The 15,704-nt window shown below is 43.6% G+C and overlaps 1 protein-coding gene across 7 annotated transcripts in view; it reads right to left on the reverse strand.

Moving 5' to 3' along the window:
* Positions 1-6,788: 6,788 nt before the first annotated feature.
* The window catches only part of pacsin1b (protein kinase C and casein kinase substrate in neurons 1b), a 472,183-nt gene continuing 463,267 nt past the window's right edge, over positions 6,789-15,704 (reverse strand). For all 7 annotated transcript variants that reach the window (XM_072480514.1, XM_072480519.1, XM_072480512.1 and 4 more), the window contains 2 exons: positions 14,228-14,421; positions 6,789-13,730 (listed from right to left, as the gene is read on the reverse strand). In XM_072480514.1, coding sequence (XP_072336615.1) covers positions 13,621-13,730; positions 14,228-14,421 — 304 coding nt within the window. In that variant the 3' untranslated portion in view covers positions 6,789-13,620. The remainder of the gene's footprint in view (positions 13,731-14,227; positions 14,422-15,704) is intronic.

Consider the following 15,704-nt stretch of genomic DNA (forward strand, 5'->3'; position numbering starts at 1 on the left):
GAGTAAAGCCAGCTTTGACAAAAAGGTTCACCCCATAGAGTATTCAGTCGGCCAGCAAGTTATGATCTTGTTGTACAACCCCAGCTCCTTCCTCGCCCCTAAATTCGCAGCCCCCTACTCCATCTCTGCCAAAGTAAGCCCCTCTGTGTACAAGATAGCGTACCCCAACGGTAAGACTGGTTGGTTCCACATCAACCACTCAAACTCTACGGATCACAACGTAGCCTCGCCCACCACTTAGCCTTGGTAATGAGAGAGGATGACGCTCTTCCCGTTGACGATTCAGCCCGATGCCCGCTCCAACCCTCTCCCCCTCAGGACGACACTCTCCCCTCGACTCCGCCCATATTCACAGGTTTCAACCTCGAACTTGACTCTGAAGAGAGCTTCCCGGATTTGACTACCATACCCAGCGACCTCCCCACCATCAGCTACCCTAGCCCCCGGAACAACGCCTTGGATTTTCTCGACCCCTTGTACGACCGTCTCCGCCCAACGACTCTTCCTCCACCCGCTCCCGACAACGTTGCTTCCACTTCCAGTACACCAGTTCCTGGCTACACATCGCCACACGACAATCCCGATACTCCCTTTTGGCACCGTGACAATTCCGACAGGTTGGTAAGACACGACAAATTGGACCACCCACAGGCCAACTGCCCGGAATCTATTATTAAATTGTTGTACCCTCAATAACGACGCTTAGAGAGTAGAACGGTAAAGAAGGCTTTAATAAGCTAAGAACTAGCCTGGTGCCGAGACGGGTGCTTACTGGGTGCCGGCCCCAAGGCGGCCCCTTATATACGGCTCCCAGGTGGGCGGAGCCGGAGGCGGAGTCCCCCAGGGTTCCAAGCCCAGTCTTAAAGGGGACATCACCTTACATGATGATAAGGGTACAGTAATACAGTAACCGTTCATCACATAAGTAAAGGTCATCTTTGTCGTTAGGTGTAGTTTAGTACAGAGCCGCGTGTGTTATTGCATAGAGATACAAATCTTGTGTTATTAATAAACCGTGTTTTTGAGCTAACATGGTGGTTGTGTTTTCATTTGGTCGATATAAGAAACAGTTTGTGGTTCACCCCAAAGTAAAGGCAACAGTACATATATTATAATAAAAAAGTTGTTATTCAACAAATACTCCAAATCTTACTGTCTTTTGTTATTTTAATGGGAGCACCTACTCACACACATAGTTACCCTCACCTGCATTCTCTCCCTCTCACCCACCCTCCCACACATATTCATCCCCTCACCCACACTCTCACATCTTCATCCCTCACCCGCATTCTCTCACCGTCACCCATCGACTGATCTTCCCCTCAAGTCCCCCCCTCCCCTTACCCCGAGCCTTCAGCTCCTCTTGGGCTCCCAGCCCCGCTTGGGCATCTTCCTCCCTCAGGGTTGGACCTACAAGTTAACCCAATTTTGGAACGTCTGTTCTAAGTAATAAGTGGCCTCTCTATTCTTCTTACCAAAATGTGCTCCCTCACATTTGTGTTGAACTTAATTGGCTAATTATTTGCTTATTCTGCAGTTTTATTAACATTCTCACCAATTTGTTGCAGCCCTCCTCAGTATCGACAATGTCCCCCACTGTGCTGTCATGTTCATTTTAGTTTAGGTGATGGCAGGTAATAATAATCATCTTTATTAGTGTCACAATCGGCTTACATTGACACTGCAATGAAGGTACTGTGAAAAAACCCTAGTCGCCACACTCTGGCGCCTGTTCGGGTACATGGAGGGAAAATTCAGAATGACCAATTCACCTCCCAAGCACGTATTTTAATAATATCAGAAAAAGGTGAGACAGAAAAATGTACTGGAATATCGCATATGTGGATGAGACCCCAGAGGGGAACCGAGTATACTCATACAGATTTGTGGGTATTGATGGTCACGTACTTCCGTGATGCTGCATCTAGCTCTAGTTGGAGATATGCATGCCTCACATCGGTGGCCCTCGGCTAGCTGCGTATACAGGTCCTCTATATGCGCCATGGCATATTGGTCCAGGCTGGAGACCCTGTTCACTGTCAATTTATAATTGCCACAGCTGAATCGATTTACCTAGTTTCAACAGCGGGACCACTGATGCACCCCACTCTGCAAATCGGACCGGAGGTATGATGCCCAAACTTTCCAAGCTTCGTAATTTGGTTTCCACCTTAGTGAGCAAGTGGTAGGGGACCGGTCATGCTCTGAAGTATTTGGGCTGGACCTCTGGGTTGACTTAAATTCTTGCCCTGGCCCCTTTTTCCAAGGCCCTCCTGGAAAACCTCCGGATATGTCCCATAGACCTCATACAGGCTGCCGGTGCCCATCTGGAAGACTTGTTCCAGTCCAGGCGAAGTGTTTGCATCCGGTCACAGCCCAATAGGTTGGGTCCCGGCCCCTGAACAACTATTAGTGGAAGCCTAACTGTCTGCTGCCCATGCGTAACTGGGGTCACGTTGGTTCCTATGATGTTCAACAACTCCCCGGTTCAGGGCGAGCGCAAGCATGGCAATGCTGCTGGTGCTCCGTGCTGTCCTCCAGGGAGGTCCATGGTGGTCTGTGGTGGCCCTTGACCATCGAGTCTAGACCCGATGTTGTTTATTTGGTTGCTGCTTTGGTGGCGATCTTGTCATGCGAACACTGCCCTGAGAGGGGGTCATCAAACGTTATGGCCGTCGTAGTCAACGGAACCCTGGAGCTCCTGAACCCTCTTCTCAGCATTCATAGAATTTGATTACCATAGAATTTACAGTGCAGAAGGAGGCCATTCAGCCCATCGAGTCTGCACCAGCTCTTGGAAAGAGCACCCTGCCCAAGGTCAACACCTCCACCCTATCCCCATAACCCAGTAACCCCACCCAACACTAAGGGCAATTTATCATGGCCAATCCACCTAACCTGAACATCTTTGGACTGTGGGAGGAAACCGGAGCACCCGGAGGAAACCCACGCACACATGGGGAGGATGTGCAGACTCCGCACAGACAGTGACCAAGCCGGAATCGAACCTGGGACTCTGGAGCTGTGAAGCAATTGTGCTATCCACAATGCTACCGTGCAATCTCATATGACAGCGCTAGTTCGATGATTCTTTTCAGGTCCAATGTTGGTTCTACCAACAATTTGCTCCGAATTACTACGTTGTTAGTCCTGCCCATCAAACGGTTCCTTAACATCTCGGAGAGAGATGGACCTAACTCACAATGTTCTGCCAGACTTCGGAGTCACGTCAGAAAGTCTGTTACCTAGAGTTCACACAGCCGTGTTAAACTGATACCGTTTCATTATCATGGATGGTTTTGGATTGTAATGATTCACCACTAACTCCACTAGTTAATCAAAGGACTTTGGGTCCAGGCTGGCAGGTAGGGAAGGCTCTTGATTATGCTTAAAGCTGAGACCCGCAGGCAGTCAGGAGGATTACGCTCCATCAGTCCTCCCCATTGCTGAAAATTGCAATTACTGTTTTTACCTCATTGTCGGCATGAGTTTATTGTTGACATAGCAAAGAGTCACCATAGCTGCATACACACAATAGGTCCCCGCCGGGACTACCAGAATGCTGGTACCTGTCCAGGCCGGCTTTGCCATAGTCCAGTAACGAGCCCCAGCTGGGCGGGCCTCTGTCCGTTAGCAGGGAAGATCACATTCCACGAGTCCCACAGGGAGATCAATTAGGTCATCCTCGTGGGTTTCGTCAGGGTTATTACACTGTTAATCAAAACTGAAATAACAGCCACTACCCTACTGCAATAATTCATGATTATCAAATATGCCAAAAAGCAATAATCCAGTTGTGGAAACCCTCAGGTTTTGGACAGAGTGAAATAGCAAGCAATATTTTTTTTTACCACTCTTTGACATTTTAAAAAAGATTTAAAGGGCAGGACTTTTAAATGTCTCAATAGCTCACTCGCTTCTTTTTACAGGTGCTCTTGATTGTTGATTTTGACAAGTCTGTTGACAGTTCCGATCAGCTTGACAGTAATGTGTTGTGCACCTATTATGCACATTTATGCCTACGTTTAACAATTCCAAAGGACCCCTTACCTACCCAAAGATGTTCCAGGACTAGATCCACAGGGCAGCACCGTAGCATAGTGGTTAGCACAGTTGCTTCACAGCTCCACGGTCCCAGGTCCGATTCTCGGCTTGGGTTATTGTCTGTGTGGAGTCTGCACATTCTCCCGTGTCTGCGGGGGTTTCCGCCGGGTGCTCCGGTTTCCTACCACAGTCCAAAGATGTGCAGTTTAGGTGGATTGGCCATGCTAAATTGCTCTTAAGTGCCTAAAAAGGTTGGGTGGGGTTACTGTGTTACGGGGATAGGGTGAAGGTGTGGGCTTGGGTAGGGTGCTCTTTCCAAGGGCCGGTGCAGACCCGATGGGCTGAATGGCCTCCTTCTGCACTGTAAATTCTATAAAGTTATTCAAATAAATCCATAAAGTTCAGACCTGCCTTTACCTTGTTTAATCTGCACATTGCGGGTTTCACACTTATGTCCGGCTAAAACCTCGCTTCAGTGGAGGCAGCTGATCGCAACTATCTCCTTCAAATGCATTTGTGCAAAAATTGTTCTGCCTCATTCCCGGTCCCATGAAATTAGGAGTGTATGTTCAAGGGTGGGGCTTACACTTTTATGCCATGACTGAGAGGAACTCCACCATAGTGACAATAAGGGCCAATAGACCCTCTTTCCCCTGAGCATCCTGTAACCAACTGATCTGAACACTGGCTTCAGTAACCTTAATCACAACGTAATTTTCAAACTAGATCCCCTAGTTGCCCATCTCTCCCATTTTTCCAGACCTTCCACTCCCTTAGCTAGTTACAATTGGTCTTTGCCAGCAGCACAAAACCGGTTCAAAGAGAATCTGCAGCTGGTTTTCTACCTCACCTGATCTTTCCACTGACATTCTCAAAACACTAGTTCAAACTTTTTCTTAACATTTGTTTCCTAGTCTTACTGCTTATTTTACTTGGTTTGAAGTTAATAAAAGCTTCACAGTATTTCCCAAGTCAATGGAAAATAAAAACTGGCAGTAAAAGCAGCTGTTGATTTGCTCCATGTCTGCTTCACACTACTGTCGTAGACCCAACTTATGTTTTTAATGACTTAAGGGAGGAATTTTCCCAGCCCCTTGGAGGTGGGGGTCCACTTGGCTGATGTCTCTAGCTGTTTTTCTAGGGTTGGATAGGACCAATGCCATTGGCAATTTTCCTACAAGACAACTTTTACAGTGTCATATTACTCCCCACGATTACCACATCAGCCTCCTAGCAACTTCAAAGATGGCTGCATCCTCGTGAATTTTTAAAAAACATTTACTGTCAGGAAACTACAAGGCTGTTGTCTGCTCCTGTCAGAGGCTTGCCATTAAGTGACAATTTCTCAAGTCTGATGTCGCTGATTGTGCTGGGACTAATGCAGTGGCTACTCCCGATAACAATGGCATGCCAGGCATTATGTTGCTTCGCCCTCAGCAGTGGGGGCTATTGGCTTCCCTTGCCATGGGCTGCACTGTATGCACCGTCCATCTGTTGAACCTGCTCAGTATCACAGGTGGGTGGCATGGCAGCACAGTGGTTAGCACTGTTGCTTCTCAGCTCCAGGGTCCCAGATTCGATTCTGGCTTGGGTCACTGTATGTGCGGAGGAGTCTGCACGTTCTCCCCTTGTCTGCATGGGTTTCCTCCAAGTCCCGAAAGACATGCTGTTAGGTAATTTGGACATTCTGAATTCTCCTTTTGTGTACCCAAACAGGCGCCAGAATGTGGCAACTAAGGGGTTTTCACAGTAACTTCATTGCAGTGTTAATGTAAGCCTACTTGTGACAATAAAGATTATTATTAGATTGGAGGAAGTTTGCTAATTGGCCACCTCCCCTAAAATGTCACGATGGGCAATTTCATGGAACTGGCTCCCACCAAAATCAACCTTATTATGTGGCAGAGATGATTTTTTTTTACATCATTTACTTATGATCCCCCTCAGTTTGTACATAATGTAATATATTCCTCTTTGTTTTCTGATTATGTTGCTATCTGCCATTAATTTACTGTCTAGAAAAGGCCATACCCAACATTAATTGTACATTTTTAAGTATAAGACTTGTGTCTTTTTTTTTATCTGAGGGGAGATAAATCAGATTAATATCTCAGGAAAGATTATTCCTCAGAATAAAGGATTTCCAGTGACATGAACCAGTCTATTTTCTTTGAGGTGTTGATCATGCTGCTTGTCCATGTAGAGTGTGCACATTCTTCCCATGTCTGCGGGTCTCACTCGCACAAATCCAAAGACATGCAAGGTAGGTGGATTGGCCACACTAAATTGTCCTTTAATTGGAAAAAAAAGAATTGGGTACTTTAAACTTATTTTTAAAAAGCACACTGCTTAAATTGGATGAAATATACTAGAGTGGACAGGGAAATGGGACCAGATAGTTGTGACGCAGGGCTAGCATTGGCACAAGCTTGACAGGCTGAATGATCACCTCATTGATTTTTTTAATTCTAAGAGCACAAACTTGAGTTTTATTTTAAGATCTGCTTTTTCCTTTGTCACTTTGTTTTGATCCCCTGTAATTTAATTTAAAATGTATTTTTCAATCACAAAATACTAATGCAACAAAGTCCCTCAGCTGTCAGTTATGACCAGTGTTTATGATGCAGTGGGGGGGGGGGGAAGAGAGAGCAGCCCAAGTTCTTGCATTTAAGCCGAGTACAATAGGAGGCAGCAAATATTGGAACATTAGTCAGTGCAGAAAATAAAAAGATTGTACACACCAATAAAATAGTCTCTTTATTGATATTTCTTTTATATGGAATAAATGACAAATGTCCTCAGGTATGCTCAATAAAAGCGACTACTTTCTTTGCCAAAGTGGAGCAGACAATAGAAGAAATTTATCCACCAAATGACAACCAAAGCTATAAAACTCATATCTAGCTTGTTCCATTGTCTTCCATATGGTGTAGTCAACCAAAGCCTGATTTGCTCATTGTTCTAACATTACAAATCTTCAATACTCGGGAATTCATCAGGGGTTGAATTCAGCAATTTACCAAAATCAGTAAAGACTTGAGGTTGAGAAGAATAACCATTTTTATTTGGGAGAGGGCAGCCAACATTTAGAAGTTTAAACTTCAGAAACAGTGAACGGTAATGGAATATTTGCTAGGCAATGGCCCAAGGTGTAGTCTCTATTCAAGTAGTATTGCCTTAAATTCAGAAATTGCTCATTGAAAAATATATTCCTTTTTTTTTAAATTAGGGCCTAGATTAACCACACAATGCACTGTGAATGCTGAAGTGCATTTTTTTTTTAAACGTGTACCCTGGAAGACACTTGAACATATTGAATGGTTGCCATTAAAAAGTGATAACTGCAGTTATCCTACCAGCGTACAAACTGTTGCATATACATGGAGACACAAAGACAGTACACAAAGGTGTGACTTTTACACCAGCTTTTTACGGCAATTATCATTTTGCTGAGCAAAGACAGTACCACTCAGTCAGAGAACAGCCCACACAATTCCTGCAGTGAAAGATAGTGCACTTGGCAGCCCGAATAGAAGTTGTTTGAAGATGAAACAGCTACTTTATCAGCCTTCCTCCAGCTTCGATCGATGCCCATTTGGTACAGTTACATTTTAAAATAAATTTTCAGGTTTGGGGACATTCTAAAATGACAACTCAACAAAACCCCCCCCGTCCTTAGAGATTTATAAATCACTTCACAATTCAGCGTAGTCCTCGATTGTTCTTTCCACTGGCCGGGCAAGCTCTCTATTCCACTACTGTAATGTCAATGTGACACACGTGGCACTGAGGCAGAACCCAGCTGGCACTCCCAGAATCCTATGTAAAAGAAAAGCTGAAACAGTTTGCATATCGCATATGAATATGACTCAGTTGCAGTTCACATTAACAGCAGGTATTGTTCAAACAGGCACTACATCAGTAGTATCAACTTCCAGCTAAATTAACATGTAAACATAGGCTTTAAAGGAAGGGATGTTTCACTTCACAACAGTGATCATACAGAGGAAATTCAGTTCAAACGTATCCACACAGTACAATCACAAGGTACTAGTTAAATTACAGAATCATATACACTGATTATACAACAGCATCATATGCAACTTTTATACATGTATTTGGAGTTGAATTTGCAGAATGGTATATCAATACATCTAATTAAATGTTGCATTGCCACATGTCACTACATTGACATACAAATGGCCTTGTGAATCAAGCACAGATACTGCCTTTTCCATTTAATAAATAATTTGTATTGCGCACAGACTGCGCTTTAAGCAGAATGGTCAGTAGCAGAAATTGGAACGTATCTCTGTTCACTGTTGGGGTTGCCACCAGTTTGTTTTCATTGTCATCTGGATAACAACTAAAATAAATTGAAAAATCTGGATTTTAAGATCACATTCCCCATTCTTACTCCCCCCCACCACCCCACCTTTACTTTGCTTTGTGAAGGATGTGCCGGAATTCTATTATTAAGGACCACAACAAATTAGTCTTAGCCAAGCAAACTGCAGAATTCAAACCATTATCTGACTTGTTTTCTGCCCCCGACCTGCCTCAATTCTGAACTTGGCAAATGGTAGCAACCCAATTGTCAGGTGGTAACGGTATGGGGGAAGGTACTCCTGCATAGTACTGACCATTCGTTCTAATATAACCATACTCAGAAATTCTAAACGTTGCGTACATTGTTGATGCGATTTGTAAATGTATCACATTTGTCAAGTTGAGCTGCAATTATACCTTTGCAAGGGTTGGTATCCTTTTTTAAAAATTATATATTCTTCATAGATTTTTTGGTTACAAAATACTCTGCTAAATATACATTTTCCCAACTGCAACTTTGCATTAACTAGGGAAAAGTAGAGAATTAAACATTTTAATAGTGCAGAACTCTCAATCAACTCCCAGCCGTAGCAGTTAAAAACTATTTAAAAACTGAAACCTATTTAACTTGGGTTCATATATCAGAGCCTACCCACAACAGTTGCAGTCACATTCAGGAGAGATTAGGAACAATACAACAACTTTCTTAGGCCAGTTGCAGCCATGTACTGTGGATTTGGTGTCAAGTTGCACAGAGTGAATTTATACAAGATGTTTGAGGTCACCTTCAGGAGGCACTCTTCCCCCCATTTTAGCTTCATGCTTGCTGGGCACAAGTGTAGCCAGAAACAAGTTTAGAAAAGTTCCCAGATGATTCAAATGATATTTTGCCCCCTCCCCCCCACTCATTTTAATGAAGACAGAGCTGACTGTCCAATCACCAACCCTGACATTCATAAATGTAGAATTAGTTTTCCGGCACAGCCGTCCAGGAGTAATTTTCCTGGGTCAAATAGCAACAGGGAGCTGGCAGTATCTATATCACAAGCTTGGCAGATCCATGTGCCCAGAAACAGGAATTAAGCTGCACTGGCACATTTATGGAGTGGAATTTTTAAAACAAAGCTATAAGTTTGTACATCTGTTGTGGAATGATGGCAAAAATATACGCAGCACATTTCACTGTGTTTTACAACATCAGGAAACAGTTAAAAAATTTAGAAGGTTATGGAGTTATCGAATAGATCTTTCTTATAACGTACAGCCTGGTGATACAGTCTACTTACTTCTCAATTCAAAGTTGCTTAGCTAGAATAATCATTCAATTTTTAAAGCAATATATTCCCACACTGCTACATAATCTATGCTGCTTAATAGAAAATGTTGGATAATTCAAGGTTTTCTTTAGCACATTAAATGACTGAACGTTCAACAGTAAAATGCAAATAGCTATTTACTATAACGTGATCACCTGATGCCAAGCACAGTTTGTATAATCCAATTCTGTGTTTTGGGATCCAATTTCCCTTCCCTGCATCAACAGCTCCTAATTTAATAACCCACTCCAGTAACCATGGTATTTCAAAGTGAAATACACGGTAGTGTGCTGATGGCACATTTAGACAGGTAACAAAATAACTATTTAACTGTTAGTTAAACATCATAATTTAACTGCAAGAGCATTGGATGGATAAAATTAGACATGCATAGCATCCCAAGCCAAACATACGGATACATTACACGGAACAAATAGCTGTGAATGCTAGTGAAACGACTACCTGTGTGTTTACATACACAATTTGCACAATCAAGATGTGTGAAGCATAAATATCTAAGTTTCTCAACATTGTAATGCAGTGTTTGTGGAGATTTTGCACCCATTTGTGGTTCTGCAGTGCAGTACCTCACATCTCTGATTCCCCAGATTGAGTGCTTGCTGCATAACTCCTATAAAAAGCACTGTTGGATTTCATATGGAGGTACATTTAAATTTGAATATGTGTGTGAAGTTGGTGAATGAGCTGGAGAATGAGTGCGTAAAATACAGGAGTGAGGAAGCACTTTCTTTAAAAATATACATGCACACACACACACAAAATGGCAAAGCATTTTGGCACCAATGTGCACTTTTAGCTGAAAAAGATGGGAGCAAAGTGACCAGCCGAGGACCAAAAATAAAAACAGAGGGAGAATGAGGGAAGTTGTTACACCAACTTAACAATAAAGGCTAAGCATTGAGGATGAGTGGAATTGCTTTGGGAGCTGAACGGTTAAGCAAAAATGGCTAATCTTACACATCAATTTAAGTCTCCAAACATTTTCCTCCCCTACCAGCCTCCCCGAACAGGCACCGGAACGTGGCGACTAGGGGCTTTTCCACAGTAACTTCATTGAAGTCTACTTGTGACAAAAAGCGATTATTCCTTCTTTTCTTACCTAAACTACAACCATGAAGGCCAACATTAAACAGAGCAAGAACGTCATCACTGCTGTATCCAACTTAGTTTGAGGATACAAATGTTGGACTCCATTAAAATATCAAATACATCAAAATATGTTGGTTTTGGGACTGGTGACAATTGCTGCGTATGGCCACTGACATCTGCGTTTCTGTCTTAATGAGTATCACACAAAGACCTGGAGCTCAGCATCTTCCCATACCCTCTAATATTAGTTTAAATCAAGCGTAAAGAAAATGTTTTTTAAACCCTCCAAGATGCAAGCTAAATTATAGATTAAATTAGAACATCCCTTTCTTTTTATCCATCTTTAATAGAACATCAAGAGTTAGAATTAGAAGCTCAATAATTTCCCATTAGACCCTGCTTCATTAAGTGGCAGCTAACATTCAGAACTGCTGGGCTTCACCTTGACCTTACAATGAAGTGCTGGGCAGTGGGAAACTAACTGCAGCAGCTGTGGAAGTGCAGTATGTTTGAGGAGGTTTGCTCCATATTAGATGCCACCAGTCCATATTAGATGCAACCAGTCCATATGATCTCCCCATCCTTGATTCATGCCTATATAAGGTACCCAGATGTAATAAAAGAAACGTATGCACCCATTCCTGTTACCTCATGAAAATCTTGCAAAAGGATCTGCTGACTCCCAATGACATTCTCCATGGTTCTTTTTCTCCTCCATATCGACTACTTTGACATTACTAGCCCAAAGAAATAACTAGATAACAACCACAAAGACATGCACATTTTACAATCCCTACAAAGTGTGTGTGGCGCGGGGAGGGCGGGGGGGGGGGGGGGGGGGGGGTGGAGGCATGGAGCCGTGAACTTGCACATTAGAAGGGTTGGGTTGAACATTTTACGAAAAAAGGTTACAGGGAAAAATAAAAGAGCGAACAGACTTTGCAAACGGGGATGGATGAGAAAACAGATGGAAATGATTCCCAAGCATTAATTGTGTTAAATATTACATCGCCACACTAGGCTAGGATTCCATTAGTTCTTTGGGTCACATGTTTTTAAAAAAGTTTTAGGATGCAACTAGGAAAAAATCTATGCACTTTCGGAAAGTTTGTGTAAAAGTCATTGGGATATATTGAAATGATGGCTCTTCTTCTATTGTGGTAATGCTTACTTCAAACAAATGCTGGAAATACATAACAGGTCTGGCACCATATGTGACCTTCCATCACAGGCCTGAAACATTAACTCTGCTTCTATCTCCATAGATGTTGCTACACCTGCTGAGTATCTCTAGAATTTTCCGTTTTAATCTCAGATTTCCAGCATCTGCCATATTTTGCTGTTGTATTCATGCTTATATTTACTTAGACATCTGAGTCCTCTGGTGGCAAAAGCCAGCAAGTGCAGCAAAAAAAAAAAACTGCAGACCGCTCTATTTCACTTCAGGTCTTGGACATTGTAGCTACAGACATTCTAACTACAAAAGGCTAAACAATCATGCAACCTCGGACTTCAATTCAACAGGACACCCTGACCTCAGTGTGAATGACAGGTGCCTGGAGTGTGTTGCTCTTCAGCCCCCTGCACTGGTTAGGTTTAACAGGCTAAATAAATATATTTTAGTAAATGATCCCATCATTGCATTGCACAGCAGCAAAAGAAAATACAGTTACTAGCAGAGTATAATCCATTCTCCACATTTTCTAACAAGATACCAGCTAACTCTTCAAGCAGGCATGATTATTTTAATGAGACATTTTTAGATTCATGTCTACCCCACTGCAGCAGACTTAAACGCATTGACAATTAAAGTAGCGGCTGCTGATGATGACACAATCAGTCACATGTACAATCATTAATGGGGCAGTGTCCCTGTGAACTTCCGAATGAAAATCTTTTAAACACATATGTGACCAGTCTCACAGCGGAATCACTAATGATTAGCAGATTTAATAATCAAGATTTCATTCACCTTAACTGGTGTAATAAACGGATGCACATTGAGCCCTTTAATACCAACCAATAGATTCAATATCAAATACCTCAACAATCAATTTTACACTCGCTGATAAAGCCACAAAAAGCTTCAGGAATCTTTGGACACATCACTACCCAATGGGGTAAGCATATTCACCTTTGATTGGATCAATGAGAATTATTGAGGACAGGGAACATGTGGCTTACAGAACAGACAGCCCCATGAACAGTTTTCAACTGGAATTGCAATGGCCAATGGGTTTGGTCAAAAGGAAATACACAACAAGCAACAAATTGAAGGACCAAAGTAATGTGCGTGTGTGTGCATGTATGTGCATGTGCACCTGAGCTTGTGTGCGCGCGCATGTGCACCTGAACCTGTGTGCGCCTATACCTATGTGAATATCGTGGCTATGATTCAATGGCTATGCACAGTCAATTAAGGGAGCTGGCAACAGAAAATCAATAACTGGAATCTAAGTGACGGAAATATGTTGCCTACGAATTGGATAAAGGAGAGAACAGAAACTGAGCTCAGAATGAGGCTTCCAATCCAAAACAATTGGAAGAACAAATGGGGTGCCACTTCAAAAATAGAAGAGAGCTCACTATAGAAGTTAAGTAGGTTTCTTTTTAAATAGATGTTTTACACTGACCATTAACGTACAGTCTTCTGAGCCCACAGATGAGAGCATGATTTGCACAATGATAACAGGGCACTATTCTACTAACAAAAAGTACAAAATGAAATGATTTGTCAAATCACCTCAGAACAAGAACAGCATTATCTAGAACACATATATACAGCAGCAGCAGCAGCTAGCTCAGCAAGTACAATGGGCGATCAGATAACTTCTACATAATTAGCTGGATACAAGCCAAGCTGTCCATTCTCTAGGCGTCCTTTGCACCAGCCCTGCTCATCCTCATCTTCGATCTTTATTAAGAAATCGCCTGCGTTTGAAGGGGACAAAACAAACAGTTAGGCATTTCATTCCCTTCTTCCTTCACTGCACCATTATCAGCTCATTCTTTCAGCAACTTGTCTCACAGAATACTTTAGGGGCTGGTTTAGCACAGTGGGCTAAACAGCTGGCTTGTAATGCAGAACAATGCCAGCAGGGCAGGTTCAATTCTCGTACCGGCCTCCCCGAACAGGCACCGGGATGTGGCGGCTGGGGGCTTTTCACAGTAACTTCATTGAAGCCTACTTGTGACAATAAGTGATTATTATTATTATTGAAAAAAACATACTTGTGCCAGAGCAGGTCTAACTAATGGCAGACATATACATACCATTGCTACCCCAAATTCTGACCCACGATCAAAGTGTGGAGAAGTAGTCCAGGAATCTGGGAAGCTTTACGTGGAAGATCGGCAGATAACCAAACGACCACTTCCCGGTCATGTGACACATACTGCAATAATGATTTTTTTCTACACAATCTCACCTGCTTTGAAGCTCAGTTCATCCTGCTCTTGACCTTCATAATCGTACAGCGCGCGCACTCGCACACCATGGGCAGGAGATGCTTCTTCATCAAATGGATTTGCTCCACCATTGGCATCATTTGTGGCTGGGTTATTTGTTTCATCATCGGACCATTCAGCAGAGTACGCCTGGTTTTTCTCGTAGCTACTCACGCTGCAAGATAAAAGGGGTGGATGGGGGGGTTGAGCAAAAAAACCCTGTAATGTTACCAGATCAGCCGGCTCTCTGCCTACAGAAATCAGGAAAGGAGATGGAGCGACACGGAATATTGGAAATTCGGAATAAAATACAAAAAGAGTGGAAATGCGCAGATAGCCAGCACAGGAAAAATAGGTTGAAGTTCTGGGGGTAAACCCCAATCAGACCTGATATTCTACTGAAGGGCCCATTTAACAATATTAAATCTCTTCCCCCCCCCCTCCCCCCCACCCCCACCCCCACAGCCCCACCCCATGACTCCTTCCCCCCCCCCCCCCTTCACTTCCCCAGGAATTGACTGGCATGCTGTGTATTTCAGGCATTTTCTGCTCGTACTCTTTTCTAACACAAGTCATCTAAACAGAATTTGATGGCCAATAAAATAAAGCTCGCCCAAACTACAGACAAAGAGCGCCAGTTTTAGATTTAGAAGACAGCTTTACTTCAATAGAGTCACGCAATGGTAAAAAGTGTCAGAAAAGACTTGAGAACAAGTTGGGAGGGAAAACATTCAACTGAAAATGGGTTTCCTGACCCACTCTCTAAAACCCATTGATCAGTCTGCTCTCCAACCACTTTGAGACGGATTCTTTATAAAGCAGAACAAAGTGTAAGTTTCTTTTAATGATACATTATTTCTCAGCAGATACAGCAAACATACAACACCAGCCCCAAGTCACTGGCAAAGCCCAGAAACATCGTCTTCCTCGATCTCTACTCTGCAAATGGGTGCTCAAGAAACCTACTTAGGCGAGCTTACGCTGCATCTGCTGACCTCCCGGGATCTACCAGCCTACCCAGCAAGACCACAGCCAGGCACCGTTCAGTTCTGGTCCACACAAAGGTGCCCAGGTGGCACTGCCAAGCTGGCAGGAGCGCTACCAGGGTGCCAGTATAAGGTGCCCAGGTGGCATGCCAAGGGTCAGGGCCCAAGGAGGGCCATGCCCATGAAAGGAGAGTGGAAGGGTGCCCACATGAAGGCTGGGGGTGGTTACAGGGCAGTTAAGTAGGGGCCTCTGGCAGTTTGGGGGCGGGTGGCGAGGGTGACAGGTGGGGGTCCTAGAAAAGGGGGGGGTTCCTGTAAGGGAGTGTGGGGGACCTGAAGGGGAGGGGTGGCACAGGGACCTCATAGTGGGGTGTCCTCACCTGGGGGGGGGGGGGGGGGGGGTAGTGACCATATGTATGGGGGGGGGGGGAGGGGGTGACATTGCCTTTGGGTGGCAGGTGACCCATCGGGG

Source organism: Scyliorhinus torazame, chromosome 17 (assembly GCF_047496885.1).
Source record: "Scyliorhinus torazame isolate Kashiwa2021f chromosome 17, sScyTor2.1, whole genome shotgun sequence".
Lineage (NCBI taxonomy): Eukaryota > Metazoa > Chordata > Chondrichthyes > Carcharhiniformes > Scyliorhinidae > Scyliorhinus > Scyliorhinus torazame.